This window comes from Styela clava, chromosome 2 (assembly GCF_964204865.1).
Source record: "Styela clava chromosome 2, kaStyClav1.hap1.2, whole genome shotgun sequence".
Lineage (NCBI taxonomy): Eukaryota > Metazoa > Chordata > Ascidiacea > Stolidobranchia > Styelidae > Styela > Styela clava.
The window spans coordinates 18979946-19006947 of NC_135251.1; the positions used below are offsets into that span (position 1 = coordinate 18979946).

A 27002-nucleotide genomic window follows, 5' to 3' on the forward strand; every position below is an offset into this window, starting at 1 on the left:
ATTCTACCGGGCACAACACCTCATATATATACACACAAATTGGAGAATTTCCCACGGCACCCCTGACAACATTCTACGGCACACCGGTGTGCCGCGGCACCCCGGTTGAAAAACACTGCTATAGTGTAATTTTTCGGCACTTGCGATATAAATGCAAGAAGCAAACAAACTGTATTTCATTACAACAATTAAGTATTATTGCTAAAAACACTAAATATGCTTAAAGTTGTTATAAACAATTTTCACCGCTTGACGTATCTTTTTTCGTATTTCGTGCATGGCCCGAGCATATTTGATGGTAAAGATCATAGATAGCATTTATTATGTCGAAACGCTTATTCGACTTTTCAGACCACAGAAACTATCCGAAAAAGATAACCTTTTTTGTGTTCGAGATATGAAATAATCGTCAATTCCACCACGCTTTCATGAAGTAGTGCAATTTACCAAATTTATGAAGGTTTTATGTTTCATTGCATCAGTGTTTGGACTACTACGCGTTTCACCAGATTACTGGCGTGATTACAGATGGCAAGGGTGGGCAATATAGTATATATTTATATAGTATATATATAAACAGTATTTAATTACAACAATTAATTATTATCGCGAAACACTAAATAGGTTTAAAGTTGTTATAAACAATTTTCACCCCTGGAAGTATCTTTTCAAGTTACGAATTTCGTGCAAGGCCCGAGCATAATTTGATGGCAAAGATCATAGCATTTACTAAGTCGAAACGCTTATTCGACGTTTCATCCCGCTGAAACTATCTGAAAAAGATAACCGTTTTTGTGTTCGAGATATGAAATAGTCGTCAACTCCACCACGCTTTCATGAAGTACAGTAGTGCAATTTACTAAATTTATGAAGGTTTTGTTAAGTTTTAAGATTTACATCCTATTTTTATCTTTTGGGTCGGGTTTGATCTTTCTTTTCACCGTTTGTAAATCAACTATCCCAATTTTAAGCTAAAAATATTATCATTTCTGACGCCGGAACGCGGATATTTATGAAGACGATAGTTGACCTCCTTGAATTTACTTTTCTATTGTGGCTGTTTTATTTACGTATCAAATTGTGAATAAAAACCGTGCACAGTCATTGCGTGAAATCCGCGAATTCCGAATGCCATTTTGAGTTCCCACGGCACCCCTGACAATATTTTACGGCACACCGGTGTGCCGCGGCACCCCGGTTGAAAAACACTGCGATAAACCATCTTGGCTGGTATTCTTTTTTTCGCCTTTGCTTTTAACTGATACGTTGGCCATATTATTAACCACGACTTACGCATATTCATATAACAGCATAAATTAGACCGTATGGTGGGCAGAGGTATATTAGCGTTTGGTATATAATGAGAAACGAATCAAGAACATGCGAATATGCAAAATAATTGACGCAAATAATTAATATTTGTCAAGTCCCATAAGAAATGGTTTGCGCGCATCGGAAAAGTTGGAAGCATATTGTCAAAACGAGAGAGGCTTCAAATGATCCCGCGAAAACGAGAGAGGAGCACATTTTATATTTATATATATCCATTTGAACCGGATATAATAATATTGACTCCATAAACCGCCAAAGCACGCCCCTTCGAGGTGTTGGTTGTTTTGTAAATGCAGCGGAAACGCGGTTCAGCGGTTAAAGGCGCTTTTGGTTGCAGACCTTTGGATGCTGCTCTGTCAATTCAATATTGCATCGCGGGTATCAGTTGTTCAGGCTGTTTTGGATGGAGGTAAAGGCGAAGGAATAACACTCTATATCGAATTGAAAATTGAATAAATTTAAGAATATCGCAATCACATTTGGAATTTACAAGGATTCGAAGGAAGATCGTAAAGTAGCAACCAAGAATCATGGGTCATAGCGCAATTTCTTTCGGAGTTTCTCACGTCAGCGAAATTACTGGTCTTAGGACGGAACAGGTCTGTTGTTTAAAGTGTTTCTTTTAACTGTTCCAATTTACTTTTAATGTCTGAATGTTTTTGTGTCCGTTAATCGGGTCTCATGTAGTTTCGTACCTAACATACCGTACTTCTAGTGGGCGTAGCATAACAATTTTTTCATGTGTCAATCCTAACCCCCACCTGACCACACCATCCAAAAATTACGTCACTACGACGTCACAGTGACGTAATAGAGCCCTTCAAACTATGCGAACTGTCATCCAAGACGCACAGACGAGAACCCGAAATCGAACAGCCATTTCTCTCGTTTTCTTGTTGCAACGATCCCGATAGGAGAGAGATCACTGACGTTAGTCAGTTCTTTATCGTTGGCGCCGATGCCATTTTGGGCGATCGTACGAGAACTTGGCAAGCTCCATGACGTGATTGTGACGTCGTAGTGACGTAATTTTTGGATGGCGTAGTCAGGTGAGGGTTAGGATTGGCATATCAAAAAATTGTTATGCTACGCCTACTAGAAGTACGTTGGGTAGGAAACTGCACGAGACCCAAACTTTTGTACAATTTGCAATTCCTGAATTCATCAAATTCATAAGATCATTTACCCAATTTGGCATCAACTTTGTTTATTGACACGAACTGCCAAAAGACTTAAACTACAGAACTAGGTAGCTATGTTAATTCCATAATTTTCACTTGGTAGTCAGCTACCGCCTGACCGTAGTTAGACCGAAGTTTATCTTACACCTGTGCACGATTCACTTACAGACTTAATAATAAATTTATATGTCTGTATGTCCCAGGGTTAGAAAATAGTCAATAATATAATTAGATTCAATGCAGCATGAACCATCATACTGTAGTACTACTGTACTATCTTAATGTTGTTACTATCCCTCTCTCGCAATTTCATAATTTTTGTAAATTATAGTGGTCGCAAAATTATAGATAAAAAATATCTGACCAATGATATCAATCAAAATCAAAAAACCCTTCTTTTTCCCTTTAAATAAAGATATAGGAAACTTAAAAGATTAATAAAAGATATATTACTCTGATCGTTTGCCAAGTTTCAACTTCTCATCCATATCATTTCTTTATTTTTAACAACTTCCTAAAAGAACTTCCAAGTTCACAGTTGTTCTTGTTAAGATTTTGTGACAAAGTTGTGGCAGATATTGCATTAAGTGATCAAGTTTATACACCCAGTCTTAACTTTTTCAATGGGCCTTTTATTCATGTTAATGGTTTTAATGATCGCAAATTTGCTGTGATTGTATAGTAGGTAAGCGACTTTACTCCACCAGTAAGGGTCCATATTACCTGAAAACTGCAAATAATCTTGCCACATCTAAAATACATACAGTGATTGACAAGCTAAAAGTTACCTAAACATCGGAAATAATTGTTAATTGTTCCTGCCGTTGTAATGAAATATTTATTTTACTATATTTCTTGTGATGTGTCTGTCATTATCTTCGATAGTCCATATTGAGTTCTTTGCATTTTATCACCATACTTATTGCCTGGATAACCAAAAGATCTCTATTACATAAGTGGGCACAATCAGCTGTATCACGATGGCTTAAATGTTGAATTCTTCCAAGATAATTTTCAACATAACTGAACAATTTTTTTTTGCCAGATTGGATTGTTTTTCACTCGGAATTTTTATTATGCTCTGTTTATACACTGTGAGACAACATTATTAAATCTAGCAACTTGCATATCTTACTTGCTTATATTCATTTTATTAATATTATTGTCACATTCTGAGAACAGGATTTAGGAAGAATAGCAGCCCCTATCACCTCTAAGGGTCCCTGGTGTAAAGGAGTGAAAATCTTATATAGAAAATCTTATAGCAACCTCAATTCTCTTGTATTTTCAATTGGTTCACCTGTACTATTCTTTGACAATGAACATTGAATAGCCTATGTAATTACACTGAAATTTTTTAACATTTATTTTCAGATATCATTTGTCGTTTGTATTTTGATGTCATTTATTGTCGCTTACATATTCCGTCACAAAATACACCATACAAACACAAATACAAGATTATTAATATCGGGTTGTTTCGGTCTCTGGCTTCTGTATTTCGCATGGGGTTGGTGAGTATTTTTCTGAAGTCCAGTCTATGTACTTGCCTAGTTTATTGTCATTCTGACTTCTGAGAATATTTCTATTAAATCTTTTGTTGTTACCATGTCACTTTCTTTTATGATAAGTTCAGTCTGTTACAATTAAACAATATATTTCTGTAATGTCTCGTCTGACGAAGGTCACACTTCCTCAGACACATAATTTGACTACAACAAGAAAAGTGATTGCATGCATATTCTAACCATATGTGTTATTTGAGAGTGAGAGCTATTCATGTTAATAAAGAGTTAATTACCAATGGTAAACTAAAATAATAGGTTATTGAAGAGTATGTTTTATGTTTAGTAATTAAAGTATAGTTTGAACTGTGATATTTTGTTGGTACATATATTTGACTATATATATATATATATATATGTAGTCAAATATTTTAACAAAATTCCATGAAGCAAAATAACATCACCCAAAGTAAAACAAATAAAACATTTGTATGATTTGAAAATAACTTTTTCGGCTAGAAGTCCGTCCCCTGGTTGAGCTTTTATATACTTGATATAAGGCCGGCTATATACCAGTTATTGGATTTGGATAAAATTCATAATAAAATCACATTTTACTGAGTTTTTCTAATATTTTTGAAGTAAAATTTGCTAATATTTGTTTGCTTATCATTTACTTATTAAATTACTTGAAATTGAAATCAAAAATTTAACTAATTGGGATGGGTCATAGATTTGTATCAATTTTACTTTTGTTTTCTTGGATGTTTCTTAAAATGTTTGATCGCTGTTCTGACACATTCACACATCGCACACATACACGCAGGAAGTCAAATTAATTTGTAATGCTTATCAATCACCAGATGTCAGATTTCTAATGCATAGTTCGTTTGTATTCAATTGCAATTGAATAATTTTAAACTATTTGGGATGGGTGTAGATTTGTATCGATTCTACTTTTGTTTTCTTGGACTGAAGCATTTATCGTTCTGACACATTCACACACATACATGCAGGAAGTCAAATGAATTTATGATGCTTATCAATCACTAGTTGTCAGTTTTCTAATGCATAGTACGCTTGTATTCAATCGTAATTACCGTAAATAATTTTAACTATTTGGGATGGGTCATAAATTTGTATTTGCTCTACTTTTGTTTTCTTCAATCAAAACTTTTGATTGCCATTCTGACACATTCACACCCACACACACAGGAAGTCAAAAGTTTCCTAATGCAGAGTTTGTAGTCAATCGTAATTGAATATTTTTAAAAAAATATCGTGATCATATTTACCATGTAGAAATATAACGGAACCTATATTTATATTATTCCATAGGTATTTTTAAACTTTTTATGAAAATGAAACTATGAAGTAGGCTAAACTAGTATCCTTCTCCATATTACGAATATTCCAATTTTATTTAGATCATGAATGTATGCTACATTTGATTAACTTCTGCTTGTATATTTCAGGAATGTGATAACCTCGGTCACTGACACTGTTGTGACATATTTGTTACTGAAGTATTTGAATCCAAAATATGCATATAAGTAAGTTAACTTGTGTATATGTACATACTTTGAATATTTGATTAATTTATCAGTGGCAAAAATAATCATACCACATTTTTTAATACACTGATAAATGAATGAATTGTTGAATCACTATTTTTAGTTACTTTTTGGAGCCTGGCATTCAGCATTAATAAAATGATCTAAATTTTTTGATACTTCTAAGATATATGTATGAATCTGGATTTTGTGTATTTGTTGAGAACTTTTGTTAGGAAAAAATTTTGCCATATATTATGCTGAACATAAATATGATCATGATATTTTTTTAAAAATATTCAGTTACGATTGACTACAAACTCTGCATTAGGAAACTTTTGACTTCCTGTGTGTGTGTGTGTGTGTGAATGTGTCAGAATGGCAATCGAACGTTTTGGTTGAAGAAAACAAAAGCAGAACGAATACAAATTTATGAGTCATCCCGAATAGTTAAAATTATTTAATTACAATTGAATACAAGCGTACTATGCATTAGAAAACTGACAACTGGTGATTGATTTGATACTAGCTTTTTAATGCCTAAGTTTCTGAATTAATATTTTTTTATTTCAATTTTTTTATTTTTTTCATTACCCTGTTCACTTATTTGTTTAGAGTTACGTTTGTTTTTTCAATGGTGTTTTTGTCAACAATTCATTTTCGTCGATTAATTTCATTCAATTCGGAAGGAGGAAGAACTTCCACAGACTTTACAGGGTAAGTTGTTTTGTCGAGGCTTTTTTGATTATTTTTTTCATGGCTCTGTAAAGATATATAGGCCTAGGTTTGATATGATCGAGCAAAATCAAATATGGCAAATATAGACAAGCTATTATCTATGTCAAAAAAATATGTTTCGGGGATAGACAATTTTTAGTCAAAAATTCTATTTCAAGACTGCATTAAGCTAGTTTTAAGCTTTTCATTCCTCATATGTTAGGTTTTATGCATATAGTTAATAAACATTCTATTTGATAGTATTGTTGGTGGAAATCATTAAGAAATGCTAAATCTCATTCTCATATCTCATTACACATTATTTATTTGTGGGCGTATTCAACTTTTACTTTGTGAAATAAAGATTGAAGTCTCTACTACGAGTCTCCTTTCTCTATTCTGTGCTCTCTTTTTTCTATTGTTCGAGTTTTTGTTTCAATATTTACATAGTGATGGTAATAGCAACCGGTATTTACTTGGAAAAGAAAGGGCTTTTCTGGTTGGCCAAATCATATAACCACACCTAGTCTCACTTGATCAATCACAAGCAAATAGACGTGTGATGTTTCAGGTCACTCTAAGTCAGCCGCAACGAAATATCAATTTTTCACTGTTTGCATCCATACCATCAGGACCATAATACTATAATAGGTGAAATTGGTCCCACAGCAATTTTTTCTAATGTAATCTATTAATTTGATCTGTAACTGTAATGCAGTGAAATTTAATGTTAAGGTGACCCATATTGAAGTTTAAAGCGGGTTTTCAACCTTCATTCTCTCGTGCCCATTTTCAGCATCGAAAGAAATCTTACGCCCAACAAAGCCTTTAATAAAAATTTTGAGTATCATGGAGATATATTTTTTTTTATAGTTTTGTGTCTATTTATCAGCTTGTCAAGTTAATCTTCCAAACCTTAGTTCAACCGCAAGCGTAAATCTCTTTTTCGATTTGTAATTGATTATGTTACCTTGGGACCTATGTTAAGCCCAATGAAGGGTTTAAAGTAATTATTCCCGTATGCATCAAATTTTTTGCACAAAGGTAATCTGAACTCTAAAATCTTGAGTTTTATAACAACACTGGAAGTTACAAAATTCATTTTAAAATGCAATATTTTGGAACCCTTGGCACATAATATGATTGTATCCATAAATAGATATATTTATAACATGAGTGTGACATGCAGGGATGGCCAATTCGAATAAAGTATTCGAATGTATTCGAATATCTCGTTATTCGAATATCGGAATTAGCGTTCATAAGAATATCGGATATTTGTGTGACGTCACACATTTTCGACGCCGCTTTGAAGACGTTTCCGTTGAATGAAAACATTCTCGATAAAAACTTGCGCGTGATTGTTTTCATCGCTCATCAGCGTAACTTGTTATTTAGGCCGTAAACGCCTTTACGTTTGTGTTATTTTCTCTAAAACGAAAATTTTCCACAAATTTGTTCCACGATAACGATGACAATTATTTTATTTTTGTACGCGCACGGCCTTGGAATCTGTTAAATTCGTTCATCGGCGGCGAGTTTCTAAAGACAACGCAACTTTTTGATTGAAAAGCGGCAATTTAAAATACTGAAAATAAAACCGTAAACAATATAAATTTATTGAGGCCCGCGAAAATTAAAAAAACGCTCTTCTAGGCAGTAAAACCCGCAAAATTTCGTGTGCCTCTGGCACACATTATGTTTGGTCGGCGTTTAGAAACATATCGTCACGAATTGAGGGCGAGATTTGCCTGATTATCCATTACTTTAAATTGCCGTCAAATATTTTCGTGTTAACATGATACGAGGTTTAAAACGCGACTTTTTCCCGGGGTTTGAGGATGTACCGGTATATAAAATAATCAATCTTAAAGTATATTCAATCAATTTTATTGTGATGAAATAAATTTTACTCTGAAATGTTACAGCAGATTTATGGATTTTTTGAACGGTTTTATCTAAAAATAATCAGAATGGCAGCATTTCGATTGAGCGGAGTCACTGTTAACAAGTACATCTAAATATTTGCCGAATTCGCAAAATATGGATCAAAACATTATTCAATCCGGCAGTTTACCACACGTTTTTATTTTTATGACCGCGGATTGCAATGGTATATAAGAGTGGTGAGGATTTTATTTTGTCGACGCAACCGCAGGTTAAATTGAAGACAATTAAATTAATAATGAAGCAAGACATTTTAAATATGCCCGTATCGGTCACGAATTCATCACTTTGCACAACAGAAAAATATATTGTTATATTATTTGTTGTAAAAGTCGACTCTTTTAACAGGTAGCATAATCGCGGCGATGAATACGTATTTTCAATTTACTGCTAAACTTTATATTTATATTCATTGTATGAAATGAATTATACTCTACACTTAACAGGTTTTCATATCATTATTTGAGCTTTTTCTAACGGCAATAACGAGTTGGCAAGATTGCAAAAATAAGTATTAAAATTAAATACATCAGGCAGTTTATCTCGTACTTTTAGGTCACAGATCGCCGTGGACCGAATAGTAATGTTTTATTTTGACGTAAGAAGAAGCAACCGCGAGTTACGTTGGACACATTAAATTAATATATAAAGATATTTTAGAAACTCGTAGTTGTCATTGATTGAATATTTTACGTAACAGGATGATCATTATACGCTGAAATCATTTATCCTCTACTAATTTATTTCTAATTTCAAACACAACAATATGTTACACATAATAACAATATGGTTCACATAAATTAATATACAAATATACTGGTAGGTAGTAGAATACTCTATGCTTAAATATTAGAATTTGTAAAGGCATAATGGATTTTCGATTGTTGTTGCTTGTTTCAGTAAATTTTATTACTCTCAGAAAATATACACAATTATCTGAATACAAGTAGTATTTTTGTCAACAGACTTGACTATTATCATAATATCATGGTACCAGAAAGCGTCAGACAACTCCTTGGCTATCTTTTCATATGGTCATTTGTACAAAGTGAATAATTTTAATAAACTGACTGTGTCACAAGTTGCTATTATTTTTTATTGATAGCAATAAACTATCAATTATCTTGTGTACATATATTGTTGGTTTGTGGCGCTATTCTGATATTTTTATTGAAGCTTATTTCCTAATTTACTGGGTTTTAATAAACTAAACAAAAATGTGTTATTTTCGATTTTAGAATGTATTCGGAATTCCAGATTCGAAAACATTATTTTAGAATGTATTCGGAATAGTTTAGTATTCGGAAATGGCCATCCCTGGTGACATGAACTTACTACAAATATTTATTAAAAGTTTTCAATTTTTTTCTGATGTCATTAAATATTTATCTTTATTGCTGAGTTTGATTGCTTTGAGGTTTTACTAATTTCGAAGATCATCTGAGTTTTTTGACGTCAATGTGTAAATTTGTTTTATGATGTTATTGGCAGGTTGTTGAATAGGAATAACTTGAAAATAGTACCGGTTATTGCATATTTTTGATTTACAATTTAGTATGTGCCATTTCGTGATATGCTTTTTAAAAATAGTGTAAAAAAAACTGGGATCTTTATGTTTTATTTTTTCTACATTTTACTTTTTCTACGAGATATTCTCCTCTGTCTTTACTCCACTCTTTCTGCTGAAGAGAAATGAGACTCAATTTATGCAATTCCAAGTGACAATAGTGACAAAACTCAATTAAGTTTTACTTCGTTAATAAGAATTTTGCCTATTAAGACTTTCTGATTTCAGTGGCCATCTGTAATTTTCCTTAGAGATTGATTCATTGAGTTGATTGAGTACGTGTTACCTCCCTTTGAGAAAATTTAGCCTTCAAAGCACAAAACACTTTGGCTAGGCCACCTAACTCCTATCAATATTATATTACTGAAAATGACTGAAAGAAAAGTCGAATGCACATAATTATGATCTATATATTACCGGTAGCTAGAATGTCGCATTGTAAGTCTGTTCGTTTGTAAATTATATTCAACATAATATTTTTGTGAAAATAATGTATTTATCCACTGTTCTCTAATTACAGTCCGAACATGATTCTTACCCAAAGGATAACATCAATTGCATTTAATATTCATGATGGTATGTATTTCAATAGGCTATATTGTTTTATAATATCTGGAATATTTTCATCCCGGGTCAGATTAAAAAGAGGGATGTCCAAAAAAACGAATCGATTGGTTGTCAAATTGAATGTAGTTGGAATTAATTATATAAAATATTTTAAATCCACGATTTTAGAAATAATTTACAATGGTTTCATTTGGAAAAATATCATTTTGAGCAATCAGAGACCCACAGTGTAACCAAAAGTTTTGAGTTGTTTTTGAGTTCTGAAATATTTAAAATATAGTTATTGGGTTATCTCATCATTTATGCTTTTCTAAATTCTAACTCTTTAAATATAGATTGAATTTTACATGTTCTTTCAACATGCTCAAACTTTGAGTAAATTTGATAATCCATATTCAAAATTAAAAAATTATTTAAGAATGTGATCAAAAGTATAGATTTATTATTTGTCTCGTCCATCAAACTAGACATTATTTTTGTACGCTAAAATGTCTTATAAATCATAATCAACTGTGTCGTGTAACATGTATGCATAAAATAAATGTAAAATTAAATATATTATATAATTATTAGGTGAATTTTTATATATTTATGTTTCAACTTTTACAGGTCTTCATAAAAATCCTAAAGATTTAAGCGAAGACCAAAAGAAATATGCTGTTAAGTGAGTTGTTTATAAATACAATGATTTAATATTACTCGTCAGATGGGAAATGCGTTTTAAACAAATATCATAAAATTGGCTGTGCTTTAAATGCGGCTAGTCTTTGAATGATGTGATAATAAGGGAGGAATAGTCAGAATAAAACACTCCAATGTTATTTGAAAGCAAGATTGTAGCCAGGAAGTTTTTAATTGGGGTTACTAGGATTTCTAATTGCCAAGTTAGACCGATTCAGCTAGCGGGTTCAGCCACCCCCTCCCCCGCTTCTCTCTTCTGGCTACGCCCCTACTTGAAAAATTATTAACTGTTCCATTGTTTAACATCTAGAAAGCTATATTGATTATAGACTATAGCTTGATAGTCTAGTTCAGAGGTGGGCAACATACGGCCCGCGACGAGATTTTGACCGGCCCGCTGACTGTATCCAACTACACTTTGTAATGTGGTCCGACGCATCATTCCTGAAAGTTGCCGATCGCTCTACTCTCACCGCACTGTCAATGCGAGCTGTGAAATAAACAATTGCCTTAGTGAACAAACAATGCGTTAGCACACTTTTTAAGCAAACAATATAAGGTATAACAATAAATCGTGTTTCAGGCCAGTGTGGTCTTGTGCATACATCCCGTCTTCAGTAATGATAATTTATCTACGCTTTTGTTGCTTTTACGAGACAAATAAACATACATACATACAAGGTCAAAGCAGAGATCGTTGTAAACATTCATGTAATTATCCGGCCCACCGAGGACTTCATTTTTCCACATCCGGCCCGCCGACTAGAGAAGTTGCCCACCCCTGGTCTAGGTTATATTTTTAGATAGGCTAGTCTATATTTATGGTAAAACAATGTCTTAGCTGTAATTATACTATCATGTTGTCTCAACAGTATAATATGAAGCAAATAATCACCGTTTATAGTGCTAAATTTCACCTTTCTTGTAATATTACACTGAATTTGCGTATAGGATACATTAAACCTTTGATTTTAAGACATTTTCGGTGAAGGATTTAAAGTTGTGGGGTTCTAAAATGATCAAAAAAGAGACAACTAGAGTAGACAAAAAATTAACCTTAGCGCTAGTGAGAATGAAATATCCTCAACTTATACGCTAAAAAAAGGGAGTTTTTAAATTATTATTTGTAAGTTACAGTAAACTACCTCTGTTCTTCCTTACTATATCTTTTCTGCCGTTTTCGTTCTCATCAGCAACCCCGTAATTACAATTCATCTTTTTTAAATATGATGACCATTGTTCCAATTGTATGTATGTGCCATTATTTTTTTTTTTTTTCCTTTTTTTAGAAAGTTTCCAAGTTTTCTGGAATACTTCAGCTATTGTTTTATGTTCACGAGCGTACTAGCTGGACCGTTTGTTTTCTACCAAGATTATATTTCTTTTATAAATGGAACAAATTACAAATTAAAAGACGTATGTATAAGCCTTTTTTCATATTCTTATATCTATTAAATAGTAAAGGAAAGATGATTTCTTATTTGAATGGCAAACAATACCATTTTTCTTTGGGCCAGGTATGGAAATATCCTGACTGTTTAAAGTTCCAGAGACATGAAAGTATAACTGGTGTTCATCCAGTCCTTTCACAATCCCTATTTTGTTATGAAGTCTGTTCTCAACCTATATCTAAACTAGGTTTGTTTTATTTTAATTAGTGTTTAAAAAAATCGCACTTGCTTTGAGATTTTCAGTGTTGGAAGATTTGTATTTTGCGCTAGAAGGCTCTGCTCAGGGCAATCAGGAGTGTGATATCTAGTATACTTCTATCACTTAGTTGCTTGTGAGTGATCACTGGTGTAATATTAGCTCAAAACAAACTAGCATACTTGAAAATGAACTTGTCAAGGTCATCAGTTATTGATTTACGACTCGACGACGTTCTTGTATAAAAAATGAGAAAATTCAGTTTCAGTTTCAAAAAATTAATTTAAGCTACCTTAATTGCTCATAGTAGTACTGGAGGCAGTTCCGACCCAATTTGTTACATCTTATGTAAGCATGGGATTTAGTATCTCAGATTTTATTTGGCGATGACATCACGGCTATGTCTAACACTTTATTTACCACCAGGTCACCACGGCCACACAATAATCTTTATTTGACTTTTATTTTCTCTTTCAGGATGAAAAGCCATCCAATGTTCATCCACCATATTTGGTTTGTTCTATTTTTTCTTTTCTATTATTTTCCTATTATAAATAGTATTATATTATTAATAAGCAAGCATAGGTGTTCTCAGGGCGTTTTAAAAACAATACCATAACTGCTTTCCCAAATTTGTTAGCTGGTTTTATGAATTATTGAGATATAGGCTGAGGTTGGCAAGAGAGGTCACATTTGAATTTTAATGAATTTATATTACCGGTATTTATTTATGCAAACAATTTCTTCTTTATTTGTCTGTGTTTACATACTTAAAAATACCTTTGCCTGATATTTATCGTTAAGCACTGTCCGTCACTGTAAGAAATACATTTATAATCGACCACGGCAATATATTTTTTGTGCATAATTACATTATCATATATTCTATATGGTTGTTGAACCATAGAACAAAGTCAAAGTTGTTTAGTTTGTTTGATTTTTTATCTCTATTAAAGACTCCATGTTCACTAAAATTAGAGCAATACACTTATTCTTAATATTTTATTCATTAGCTTTGCTATTTTTCGTATTCTGCTCATTTTTATATATTTCCCATGTAAATCAAAATTTGGAATCACAGATTATGTAAAGTTTGATCTCATTCCTGAGTCACGTTAGTCATATGTTTCCTCTCACTCATTTCTTTGTTTATTTATTTAACTCAGGCCAGCGCACTGAAGAAGCTTATTTTTGGCATTATCATGGCAGCCTTCTTCATATATGGTTGTTCGGCATTTCCGTACTTGAGAAACACAGGTAAGACAGGTTTTGTTTGTTACTTGAAATTCCTTTTGACTCAGTTGAACACTCACAAATGTTAATTGTCATATAATCATATTTCATAAATTCTCATGGCTATGTTCTCAATCTGCAAGTTGAAATACTAACTTAGTGTTTCAATGCCAATTTTACAATTTAATCCATAATAAGAAGGTAAACTGAGGTAGCTGGAAAATTTCAAACTGAAATTGAAAAATTCGATAAACTTATTTTTTTTCAACCCAATATCTCTATTGTGTAAGTCGGTGGTTCTTGATAATTTCAAGATGATTTTTAGTTTGGTATGAAATATCAACCCATTTTCTAAAAAATATTGAGAGAGCGTAATGAAAAATTGAAGAAGCAGGAATCTTCAGCTTGGCATTACATACCCAATTTACTATACCCTGAGTAATGTGGTGGTTGGCAGGGGATTCAAACTCGACATTTTAAACTGCAGTGCCACCATAGCTTGGTGTTATGTTTCTAATCACTAGGCCACTGACCCACTTCGGTGAGAACATGACACAAAACTAATCAAATCTATCAAAATTAACTGAGAGAGAAATATTGGTGCTCCAGAAGGATGGGCACCAAGATGTCGCACAACCTGAATCCTAATCGGTACACACATACTATGTTCAGGTTGTGTGCCATCTTGGTGCGCATACTTCTGGAGGTCCGAAATATGACTGGGTATATCGACAATCCGCTGCTTTGATAGTTTATCCGCACTAAAACAAGCTCATACATTGAATTGGTTAAAATGTGCATATATTGTAAGAAAATTCTTTGCAGTACTTTAATGCCCAATGCATTGTGATTTGTATGTGAGTTTGAAAAGTTGCCTGATAATGTAAGTTATAATAGGCTTGCTTATGACTGCACTTTTTATTTTTAGATGTGGAATACATGCAAAACACAGGATGGATAGAAAAATTAATTTTTTTGCAAATGTCATTGTTTTTTGCTCGAACAAAATATTATGTTGCATGGTTCCTGGGTAAGTAGGTTGCATTGTTATTTTCAAAAAGGCGGTTAAATTATATTGTTTTCCTAGTATTTCCAATTTGTATTAACTTTATTTAATGTTTCTATCTTTTTTCCACTGCATGGAGATCTGTTGCCAAGTTTATTATTAGTGCTCCATTCATCATAAACTAGAGTTATTTTGCCTCAGGGTGCTTACTTAGAAGCCATCATTATTATGCATTTGTATTGCTATTGTCATAATGATGTCTGTGCCGGGTTGAACTGTTTATTTTGATGGACGATGGTTTCATTTTCAAATGAAATGACATAATTCGTTTTTCGTGAATTTTATGTTTGTTTATTTCCCATGTTTTGGGGAATATATTAATTCAAATGTTGTGTTTTTTGTAGAGATGTGAACTGATCAGGGTTAAATATATGAATGAATTCGGAATTTCTTTTCTTCAATTCTGTATATTCTTGATTTCAGGAATAATTTAGATTTTAGAATATATGCTTCTGAAAAGTATTCATTTCAAATTCTTTCTGACACAAAGCTTTATGCAATCTTGAATCTCACTTCTTCATTTGTTATTTAAGCCTCTTAAAAGTCGGGCAAAGAGTAGCTAATAATTGCTGAATCATCAATATTGTTGCTCAGTCATTTGCCAACAGCTGAATATAGCAGATCATGTCGCTTGAATTCCATAAGTTCCTTCAATTCCCCAAAGAATCGAAAACCGACAAATAACAACACATCAGATGCCAACAGTCCTTTCATCTCTAGCAGCCTTGTTGTTGAATTTGAATTTTTTTTTTTTCCTCTTGTTATGAATATCAATTGGCTTTACATGGAAACAGTGGTGATCCGATTATTAAAATTGGTTATATTTAATAGTATGGTTAGTAAATATATGATTTTAGAAGGAATATTTCCATTAAAAAATATATGCCAATTTTGCATCAGATGGTCAGGCAAATGATAGACATAATGTAAATTCTGAAACAGCCAATTTGCAATTATTTATGAGAATTTCTCTTTAGAAGATTTCTATGAGACTCGTATTCACGCCTTTTACCCAGAACAAGGCCCTATGTCAGAAACCACTAATATGCAACTACATGTATGGACCGAAGAGTCTTTCCGCTTCAGCTTTACCTACGCAAATTTATTTAACCATGTATGAGATGGACAGAATGGGATTAATCCTAGAGATGTTTAATCTGTGATGTATGACTGCTAGGGCCTTTTGTCACCTGCTTAAAAGTTTTAAAAATTGTGTTGTGTTTTTTTCAACAATATCACCCCTATTTTGGTAACAATGACTCTGTGGCTTGTGTTAAAATATAGAACATTTTTTCTACTATGATTTTAAATTTGATTCAAAATCCATGCCAACCTACCTCCCTCCCCCTGCATGTAATAAGATGGGTAGGTGATGCCGAATTGGAAAGATTCTACCAAAATATGGTAGACGTTACGTATCAGTGGTACTTCGTACAGAGCCATTGTGTAAAAATACCCTATGGAAGCATCAAGCATCCAATGTACATGTGGTATTAACTTGATTTGAAATTGATTTTCACTCCTGGGTTAAAAGTTCAAAATGTGCTTCCAGTAATCCCCCACATTTCCCTGTGGTTAACTCCGTAAGAGTTTTTAATGAGGTCAGACAGTATGCCTCTTTAATGATAATTTACTTATATTATCCTCTATCCAATTATATCAGTCATGGAGCAGCAAAACAATTTTTGTCCTCTTATTAACCGTTGAAGCTTGTACTCCCAATGAACTTTATGGTGCTCATTTATTGTAAAACGAAATTAGCAAATTTTTTTCATATAATCATCTAATATGACGGCTGCCCGTGATTATTGGCAACCAGCTGTTTAATATCTAGTGCAAGATTTTATATTGCACAGCGAATGTCAGATTGTCATTTATTGTAAAACGAAATTAGCAAATTTTTTTCATATAATCATCTAATATGACGGCTGCCCGTGATTATTGGCAACCAGCTGTTTAATATCTAGTGCAAGATTTCATATTGCACAGCGAATCTCAGATTGAAAGTCGGATTCGTTCTTTAGATTCAATTTTTTTTGTTCATACCAGTGGTTTCTAAACCATATATAGCCTGTGGCCTCTTCCAGAGGCTTTTAGCAATCATGACTCCCCTGTTTTTTATTCCAGCGGTATTTATAGTGTTATATTGATTGGTAGATTCCGAATCCTATTAGATTCCGAGAATTCATGCTCAACAAAGTGAAAACACCCTTTAAAATAACCTTATCAAGCAATGAAAGAAACTAGGTTGAGAAATGCTGATTTAGTTCATACCAAATTTAAAATTACCTCAGTTCATAGAGGTATTATTTTCTAGTTCAAGGAATATAAATTCCATTTCTCGTTGTTGGTAAATTTATCATTTCTCGTAGTAAGATAATAATTCTTTGTTTTTCAGCTGACTCAGTTTGTAATACAGCAGGACTCGGATTCAATGGTTATGATGAAAATAATGGAAAACCACGATGGAATAAGTTTTCAAACATTGATTTTTTTGGCATTGAGGTAAAGTGGATGACATCAATCTCTGAATAAATGTTATGTGCGGCTCAGTATGGATGTTCCCCAGAGTAGGGATTTCGTTGTTTATTTCCTCAACAATAATCAATCAGCAATAACTTAATAACAATTGCAATTTGGTTTTGCGAGCTATTTTTCAGTTTTCAGTTGTGTTTCCAAAAAATAGTAAATCAATTTTCATTATGTCTCCCAAGGAGCTTTAGTTTAGTCACAATAATTGAAAATAAGTCCGCCCAATCGCTGCGATAGACCAGGCTAAAATTCGTTTTTAGACACAGTTGGTAAATAATTTTAATTAAAAATGATGAATTTGAACATATAAACCAGTTTTTAAGCGCCAACTCCAAAATAAATTAAAAAAAAAAACATAACAAATTTTGGCAAAGTAAAGTATAGGGAGAATTTTCCAAGGTTAGGGGGCGGGGAAACATCCTATCAAATATTGAGTGGTTGATTGATAATGCAATTTATGGGTGATGTCCGTGAAATTGGGTTTTGTGTAGGCTGTTATGCTTTTTGGCGACTGAGTAAGGCATTGGTGATTAAGTAAGCTAGACATTTACCGAATAAATAGGCTTTTTGGCGATAGAGTAAGTTAAACATTTGGCAATTGAATATGCTTTTTGACGATTATGTAAGACCGTCACGATTAAGTAAGTCAAAGCATTCAGCGATTAAATATGCTTTTTGATGATTCAGTAAGGCAGTGGCGATTATATAAGTTGAGGCAGTGAAGATTAAGTAAGGTTAGGCATTCAGCAACTGAATATGCTTTTTGGTAATTATCTGAGGCGGTGGCGATTAACCAAGTTAAGGCATTCAGCGATTAAATACTAAGCGATTACTGAAGTTACAATAAAAATATATATTCCACTTTGAATTGTCAAATGTTACTCATTATGTCAATACCGTAATATACATATATATATTTCAGATGGCTACAAGTTTCAAACTTTATATTGACAACTGGAATATGATGACTGTGAAGTGGCTAAGAAGGTATTACTTGGACTCTTCAAAATTAAAATAGATGTTGATAAGGGTGTTCAAAAAGTTTTGATTTATAGGGACAGTATATTGTTTATTGGGCCCATGCAAAAGTATTGGATGAGGGTGACTGAAAATCAAACTTCTATTTCAAATTGTTTTATGCTACCTCAAAGACTGAAAGGCCTTTATACTAATGATATAATATATCCATTATTACTTATCGATCTTAAGATCGGTGTTGATAGGTATTTGTCTGTCTGTTTAGCTGTGTGTTAGATGCACGCGATATCTCACGAAAGCGAGGTTGAATCTGCTCCATATTTTGCATGTGCATTCATCATAGCTCAGATCAGAAGCCTATTGATTTTGGATGGATTATGTCTTATAATTAGCGAGTTATTAATTCATTAGTGATGGGACACACGGTGTCACTATGGAGTAAGACCACTGTTTTGGAGGATCCCCTAACCTTCGATCGATAAGTCTTGGGTTTCTAACCGATATTCTAGTTTGTATGTTACTAACTTTATACTCCCAAAAATGAATTCTGATGCACTGGAACCACTCTTTTATATAATTTTCTAGAGTATGTTACGACCGAGCACCATCAGCATACAGAACGCAGTTAACATTTTTATTATCTGCTATGTGGCATGGATTCTTTCCTGGATATTACATGACATTCTTCTCTGGACATATCATAACACTCACTCAGAGAAAGGTAAGAGGATGGCCTCTTTGGGGATTTTTCACAAAAAACTTGCATTTTAAGTTCATTATTTAATAAGGGTGACAAAATGCTTTGTGGTTGAAATACTAAACTTGGTTGGGTCTAGGGCTGTCCAAAATCGAATAATTTTTCGATTCGAATCGAATATTTTCGCTGAATCGAACCGAATAATCGAATATTATTGCGCAATCCTAAATCTGTCTCTATTATACTATAAACGCCTGCCCTTTGATGTTGTGGTAACGTATGTGCAGTCACATTTGACTTACTGCTGGTATTTTGCAATACAATGTTTTCAGATTTATGAAAGGAGATCACACGCTTGTATAAACTGGTCAAAAAAATTGGAGGACTCCAAAATTTGGGTTTCGAAAACTGTTGAGTGTTAATTAAGAGTAAAAATTGCACAATTTAAAAATTGCTCTCTCAATTCTAATGGATTAAGTTTTAATAGGGCATGTAAAGCCTGTAGATGCTATTTTAATCCTATTATCACTAGTCTCATGTTTTTTTGTGTAATTTTCAGCAAAATGATACCAACCATTAATATAGATAAAACTGTTGCTCAAATTCAAAATTGCAAGTAACAAATTTGAAGCTAGTTCGATGACAATATTATTTGATGACTATAATATTGTTGCCAACATTCAATAGTGCAATTAATTGTCTTGGTATATAGATGGGTAATACAGCATTGCCATCATGGGAAATTACAAATTCCATTGAAAGAAGGTATTACCATCATAAGGATCCCACAGTACCCGTTTCAGCTTTGAGTTGCCTGTACCATCTTACTATGATAACTAACTCAACAGCTTCAAATCGATTCTATTTATAGAACTATCGTTTTCTAAATTGCCCTTTTCTCCTTGTTCTCTCTCAAAAACGTCATTACCGATTATAACTTTTAAGTTATAATCACCATGCATGAAATGGCTAAACATGTGCCACCGGGCATTAGGAATGACATGTTTATCACAAAATGAAGGAGAGAGAAATTTCGGGAAACCAATTAAGCCGGGAGCGAGAGTGGTCTAAACTCGAAGCGCCGCCGCTTGCCCGATGAAAAACTTCCTGCCTGCAAAGGTTGTTTTCGCTTTATGTACCTAATTTTAGCGATTCGAAAATTAGCTGAAAAATGATTTGAATAATTTGCGATTCGATTTCGAATATTTGGTTCGCTTGGACAGCCCTAGTTGGGTCTGCATTACACATCAGGGTTGGTTGGTCACAGAGAAAATGCATAGAGCACGCTTAATAGTTTTGTTTTAGGTATTTTCTAATTTATAACATATTTGCTAATAAATTTGTACTTGATGTTAGATTTTACTTATTTACTGTTGATTTAAGATCTTTTTTTAAAAAAGGTTGGATTTTGATTTTTGACTATTTTTTAGAAGATTTATTTGATATATACAGGGTTACCCAAACATGACGAATAAATTTCTCAATTACATTAATAAAAAAAAAAATGTAACACTTGAACTCCTGTTTGTGTATGATTCAGTAATGGAGTTTCAGTAATCTATCATGCGTTGCACAAAAGTTATTTTCTCTCTAGAATATGCCCCAATCGACAAATTGTTTTATGAGGTTACCCTGTACCATATTTGACAATATTGTATCATTGTCATTTTCCACTTTTTAAAATAAATGTCCAAACTTTTTTTTTTCAGTTTCGTTCCACAATTCGTCCATTATTTCAGACTAGTGAAAATTTGAAAGTGATTTATGGAATATTTACTTGGTTTGCAACACAGCTCGCCATCTCATATATTGTAATTCCATTTGTTACTCTCGAATTTGAAGCATCTTTCAGGTTTTACACGTAAGTGGATTTTGTTTACTTTTATGATCTTCTGGATGATCTTCTAAAAAATCACTCATGTTCGCTAAATTTGGTTCAGAAAATAAATAAACTGCAGCTTGTGAAATTGCATCAAGTAGTCTTCTATTGTTACATAACAGTTGCAGTTACGGCTTCCTCCTATATCATGTTCATGTATGAGATACAAATAACCGGTTAGTTAACTAATCCCATAATTGACATGATCTGGTAATTGAACAAGATCGTGATTCTTCATGTGGTTGAGTTGTCTCATCCACTACCTTTCTCTCCCCCCAGGAATATATGAAAATATTAACCTGTGATTCTTTACTATAATCACAATACCAGCCTGAGCTAGACACTGACTTACAATATCCACATAGATAGGCACCAACCCATTGCTTCAGAGAGATGAAATCCTAATTTAATAAGAAGTTAAAAAATTCCATTACTCCATGATTTTGAAATTAAGTTTACACTGTAGATAAATCAGTTATATGAACACGAATGAATACATTTATTATTTTGTTGATTGCAGGTCTTGTTATTTTTGTGGTCATATCTTCTGTTTTGTTCTAATATTTCTGTTGCCAAAGTCGAGAAGAAAAGGTAGAGAAGAATTAAATGGACATACTGAATCTGTTGGAATAAATGGAAAGCTGAAAAAGAACCCTTATTTGGGTACAGGTTTTATTTGTTATTTTGCAATTTCCAGGAAATAATTGAAAAATTTGAGATCAGTGAATAACATGCGCAAAAGCAAAAATGATTGCGAACTCCTCTTTGACGTAGAGCAGTGGTTCTCAACCTGTGGTACGCGTTCCACTAGTGGTACGCGGGAGCTTTTTAAGTGGTACGCGAGAAGAGTTGAATTATTGCAACAATTAACCTTCCAGCTGGCTAAAATATGCCAGCAACGCTTTATGTTCCTTACTGTATGTATTTGCTGAACAGCGTTTATAGATGTTTCCCCAAGCATCAGTTTCCCTGTTTATTTCCGTAACTATAACCAATCAACAATAAGTCAATAATGACGCAACACGTATAACAATTGCAATTTCTGCACTCAGCCGCTCAGACACTTCTGTCACTCAAACAGATATTCTAGCATGGTTGCAAACATTGCCTCGTTTTTTTAGTTTTGGGTGATATTTGTCAGTTTTTAGTTGTGTTTCAAGAAAATAATAGTGAATTAATTAACTTAATTGTCATTATGTCTTCCGCGGAGCTTTACTTTAGTTGCAGTGATCGAAATTGAATCCCGCAAATGCTGCGATGGACAAGGCTAAACTTAGCTATATCAGTACCTGCAAACGGCACATGGTTGATTAATTTTAATAAAAATTATGGTTTTAAACACGTAAACCAGTTTATATGCGCCAACACACCAAAACACTCTCAGAATAAGCATAAAGTTTGCAATAGTAAAGTATAAGAGTAATTTTTCTGGGGTCAATGGTCGGGGGAACGTCCATAGCTCTGGTGCGCTATCGGTTCTTGTCTTTAGAGGTCGCCCTCGCCCGCTATTGCTCACCTTAAATGAAGCGATATGGGAATGTTTTTGTTCGTTTTGCGTGTTACGCCACAAAGAATGTAGTGCCACATTATGAAATACACACATAGCATGTTTCTTGTGTTTTTTCCCCACGCCAAAAAAGAAGCTTTGTCGGTGGTACGCGGCCATAGTAAAAAACAGTGAAGTGGTACGCGGTCATTAAAAGGTTGAGAACCACTGACGTAGAGTGTTTTGCATAAACACTGGTCTCTCATTACGCCTTTCCTCGTCATTCATCTGCAATTCTCAACTATGTAACTATTCCTATACCCGAACAGGACTGATAACTAAGTGAGATAGGCTGTGCTTCGCCATAAGATCAATGTTAATTTTTCTTATTGCTTCCCTATCAGGATTAATATGAAAATTCTGCACTGACGGCACTAGAATTTATCTTACGTGTGAGCAAAATTTGGTCATTTCAAAATCTTTCCTTACATTTGAATTGCTTGTAGTATAGAGTTTTTTAAAACAGTTATGATAGACTCGTATATCATTTAGATCTCACAACTCGAATATGTTAAATTAAGAAAATCGGTACCTATCAGTAGAATTCTGATACGTTTCAAATAATGTTTTTTCTGCAGACAATCTAAACGGACATGTTTGGAGGGAAATGGGAGAAGGATTGGCAACAGATACCAATAATACAAGAGATGGTCTGCATCATAGATAGAAATGCCGTTTTACTGAACTAAACTATCCGTTTAGTATCCGGGCAGCCGTTTTATCTTATTGCTGTTTTTTTTAACATCGAGATTGTTAATTGAGTGGCCATCTAACACAAACGTCAATTTGACAAATTTTCATTGAAGAACTGTAATAGTTCTTAGTGTGCCATTGAATTGAGAGTAAAACATTTTTCTGTCTAAACATTATATTTTATTACTTTTTTTTTTGCTTCTTTTCCTAGTTACATGCATTCACTTTTTAAAATTTACCAAAAATTTGTTTGAATTTCGGGTGGAGGTCACCAGTGTTGTTGATTTTGTCCAAGTATTGGCAGTTTTTATCCGTTCTTTGTTATCAACACTTAATGTTACTAATTCTTTTGTTTATTTTATTCAAATACCACCACATTATGACATAAGAATTACCATCTTTAAAGTGTATGATTTTACAAGACTTTGTCCCATATGGTGTTTCATATAAAAAGCAGAAATAATATTACAGGCCCTTCTGTTTTGCATTATTTTATACTTGAATAACATGCATCATACAGATTCCTGTATTGTTTGTTGTTGTTTTCTAATTTCGGTTATCCTGTTCCAAATTGCCTAATCATGTGAGAAAATCCTAATATACAGGATGAATTTTTCTTGACTAGAGCGGTAGTTTGAAAATGTTATTCGAGCTGTCTCACACAATTTCCTGACAATTCATTTCACCAGCAGCTGACGTCTTGTTGATTATGACATCACTTTTTAGTTTTAATCAGGTTCAAACAACGCCATATCACTATATCACACAATTGATTGTGAAATGTTTCTATCCTTCCTATATGGACTTTATATTGGTAAGAGTCTTGTTTAATCATGTGACGGTACTTTTTCCTAACTTTTTTCTTTCTGCTCTTGCAGTTGCCAAAATTATGCTTAGAATAAATTGCCTTATGTAATTTCTTTAGATGTGATCACTATATTATATATATATGAGTTTGACAAAACATAGATTATGAAGCTTTGTATACTTTAGCTGATGTCTGTAATAGGTCCACACTCATCACCAGTGGTTCCCAATCCATTTCATATTACTCGATTCCAGTAAGATTCATTGTGCACTCTACCCACCTGAGCACCACAGATGACTAAAACCTACTAATCCGAATAAATTCTAAAATAATATGACGAATATGGATTACAATTTATTCTAAATTGATCATGTTCGGCAAAGGTCATTAAAAAGTCAATTATTATCCAATGAGTGGAAATGTAAGAAATCTAAGATTGACAATGATTTGATTGGTTTTATAGTTTTCTGAAAATTAAATGTCCTTTTTTGGTTACATTTTGAAACTTAAATTGCTCAAAATGATGATAATAAAGGCTTACTAATTTATTTTTAGATTCATATAATATTGAATATGACTAATTTCGATTTGATTTTTTGGGGATATCTGAATCTATATACCGGTATATCGAATATTATTTTTTTACGAACTGAATTTTGGAATTTACTACGTTTGACGACATACCGCAAAATTAAGTGTGTGGAAGAGTGAGTGACTTGGTCTTGGTGGAATCCATAAAAACAACTTATTCAGTTTATGGGGTTAATCGAACCCATATTGGGAACCATTGTTTTTACATCCTGATTTGTAGTACTGATAATTGATTAACTATAAATATTATATTAACGTACAGTATTCATATATTATGATAATAAATGGTGAAAAAGTGAAGATGATTATCTTTATAATTGACGCCATCATAATTTTACCATTTTTCGAAATCGGAAGCCTTCTGTATATTCAGAAAGATTGTGATTACAATGATCACTGAAGCTTTTTGACCATCGAACTCTACCTATCTCGAAAGTCAATCTTTTTTTTTTTTTTGTTTCTGACTGTCGTTTTTATAATCAATCTTTGCTACCCAAACTGGTCCAAAATACTAACTTTTTGTATCCCGTGTTTATAGATAATAGTTGAGTATTTTTTATTTGTTTTTTTGCATCTATCACACTAGAAAAATTTTTCGCAGTTTTTTTTTTAAATAATTGTTTTATAACCATTATTAATAACTTCATAATCAAGAAAGTATATCGACAAATTCATTACTTCATGAGATTGAATAGTAGACTAAAAAATAATTTTTATATCCTATCATGCATGATCACTACATAGGTGTATCCTTATCTCGGCACAAGTTATGTTTGTATGCAATTGTATTATTTATCATTAATTATTTTCAATATAATACCATTGCTTTTGTGGTGGTTAATTATTTTTATTTTTTTTCCGACTGGATGGACTTTTTTGCATGCTTATAATTTTAAAAGTGAATTATGTTTATTTAAAGTCTTAAGTCTGCTTTCTATTTCCCCCTGTTTAATTAGGTAATAAAATGGCAATCCATATTACAATTTCTAATCTGTGTCAACTTTCAACCAGTTATCTGCATCATTTTCTCGTAAAAATCTTAGGATTGGTATTATTTTCTCTATACTGATCATTGATTTTGTTGAAACAAATGTCAATTTATCTTCCTTTTTTGATTATGAAATTATGAGCTAAAGTTGCTGGAAATCCGATCTTTGGCATTTCATCATTTCTTGTCCGAGATTAATTTGAATCATGAACATTCATAAGCTCTTAACACAATTTTTTTTTTAGATATTAAGGAAACCCTAATTCAAAATAACAATTTTTAAAAATTTGGTATTACATGCAGTAGCCAGGGGCCGGGGATGAGGATCGGAACCCATTCTTTTAAAAAGTAAAAAAAGCATTTTTTATATCATACATAACAATTTTTCGTAGCATGAAACGTTTTTTTAGACACTCAAGACACTTAATAAAACCCATGTTTCTGGCCTCCGGCCCAACCTGCTAGCTGTAACGGTCTAACTTGGCAATTAGAAAATCAGAATCCCCTTTTAAAATTTCTGGCTAAAGCCCACATATTACTTTTCTTTTCCGAGACTCAAACATGAAACGCATCCATATTTGGCAATGTCCTATGAATTACGGATTATTCTTTACTCGGTATCAATAATTGCATTTGTTTACTACAACGGCAGATTGATATTTTTACAGTTTTGAATATCTCGAAAAGTGCACCGTTCAGTAAAATGTTTTGATTATTCATTCTCTAAGTACCTATTCGCAGTGAATCATGTTTCCTATTTTATGAATATTCATTTTGTGCCTTGCTTTTTTTTACCCGTCGAAGCCTTCTATGTTTCAACCTTTTACAGTGTATTAAATTGTACATTGAGCTATTTAGTGTTGGAATGCCTAGAATTTATGTTCTTGCTTATTTGTGGCTTCATTTTCTGCCAATGATACTATTGTTTATGGAGAGATGTTTACTGATTATTATTGGTACTACTTGAGCTATTCTTAATCCTTCTCAATAAATCTAGTCTTCAAGATTTTTTCTGTGATTTTTTTTGAATGTGAAGGGCAAAGGCTGATCTAAGCGTTGGGAATTTGCCTGCCACTGCACGTAACCGCTGGTCGGTTAGGGCCTACTTCGCATCTGAAACAAATAACCGGCTAACTAATCCTGTAATCTCATACCTGAAATGGACTGGTAACCGGACGAGAGGCCGTGTTTCGCCATATGATCAAGTCGGTTATCGGTTTTCCTCTCCCCCAGGAAAAGTATGTAAATTCTATCCTCTTTGCAGAGAACAAGGCTGGGCGTTCATTGTGTCAAG

The 27002-nt window shown here is 33.1% G+C and overlaps 1 protein-coding gene across 1 annotated transcript; it reads left to right on the plus strand.

Moving 5' to 3' along the window:
* The first annotated feature begins 1592 nt into the window (after positions 1-1592).
* LOC120335262 (membrane-bound glycerophospholipid O-acyltransferase 2-like) lies at positions 1593-26714 on the plus strand. The gene is made up of 16 exons (XM_039402747.2): positions 1593-1931; positions 3888-4027; positions 5494-5571; positions 6187-6288; positions 10323-10378; positions 10979-11033; positions 12340-12466; positions 13175-13210; positions 13864-13954; positions 14859-14960; positions 17395-17501; positions 18451-18515; positions 19092-19227; positions 20913-21064; positions 21603-21745; positions 23207-26714. Exons 1-16 carry the CDS (start codon positions 1863-1865, stop codon positions 23293-23295), a joined length of 1548 nt encoding a protein of 515 aa, XP_039258681.2. The 5' UTR covers positions 1593-1862; the 3' UTR covers positions 23296-26714.
* Positions 26715-27002: the final 288 nt, after the last annotated feature.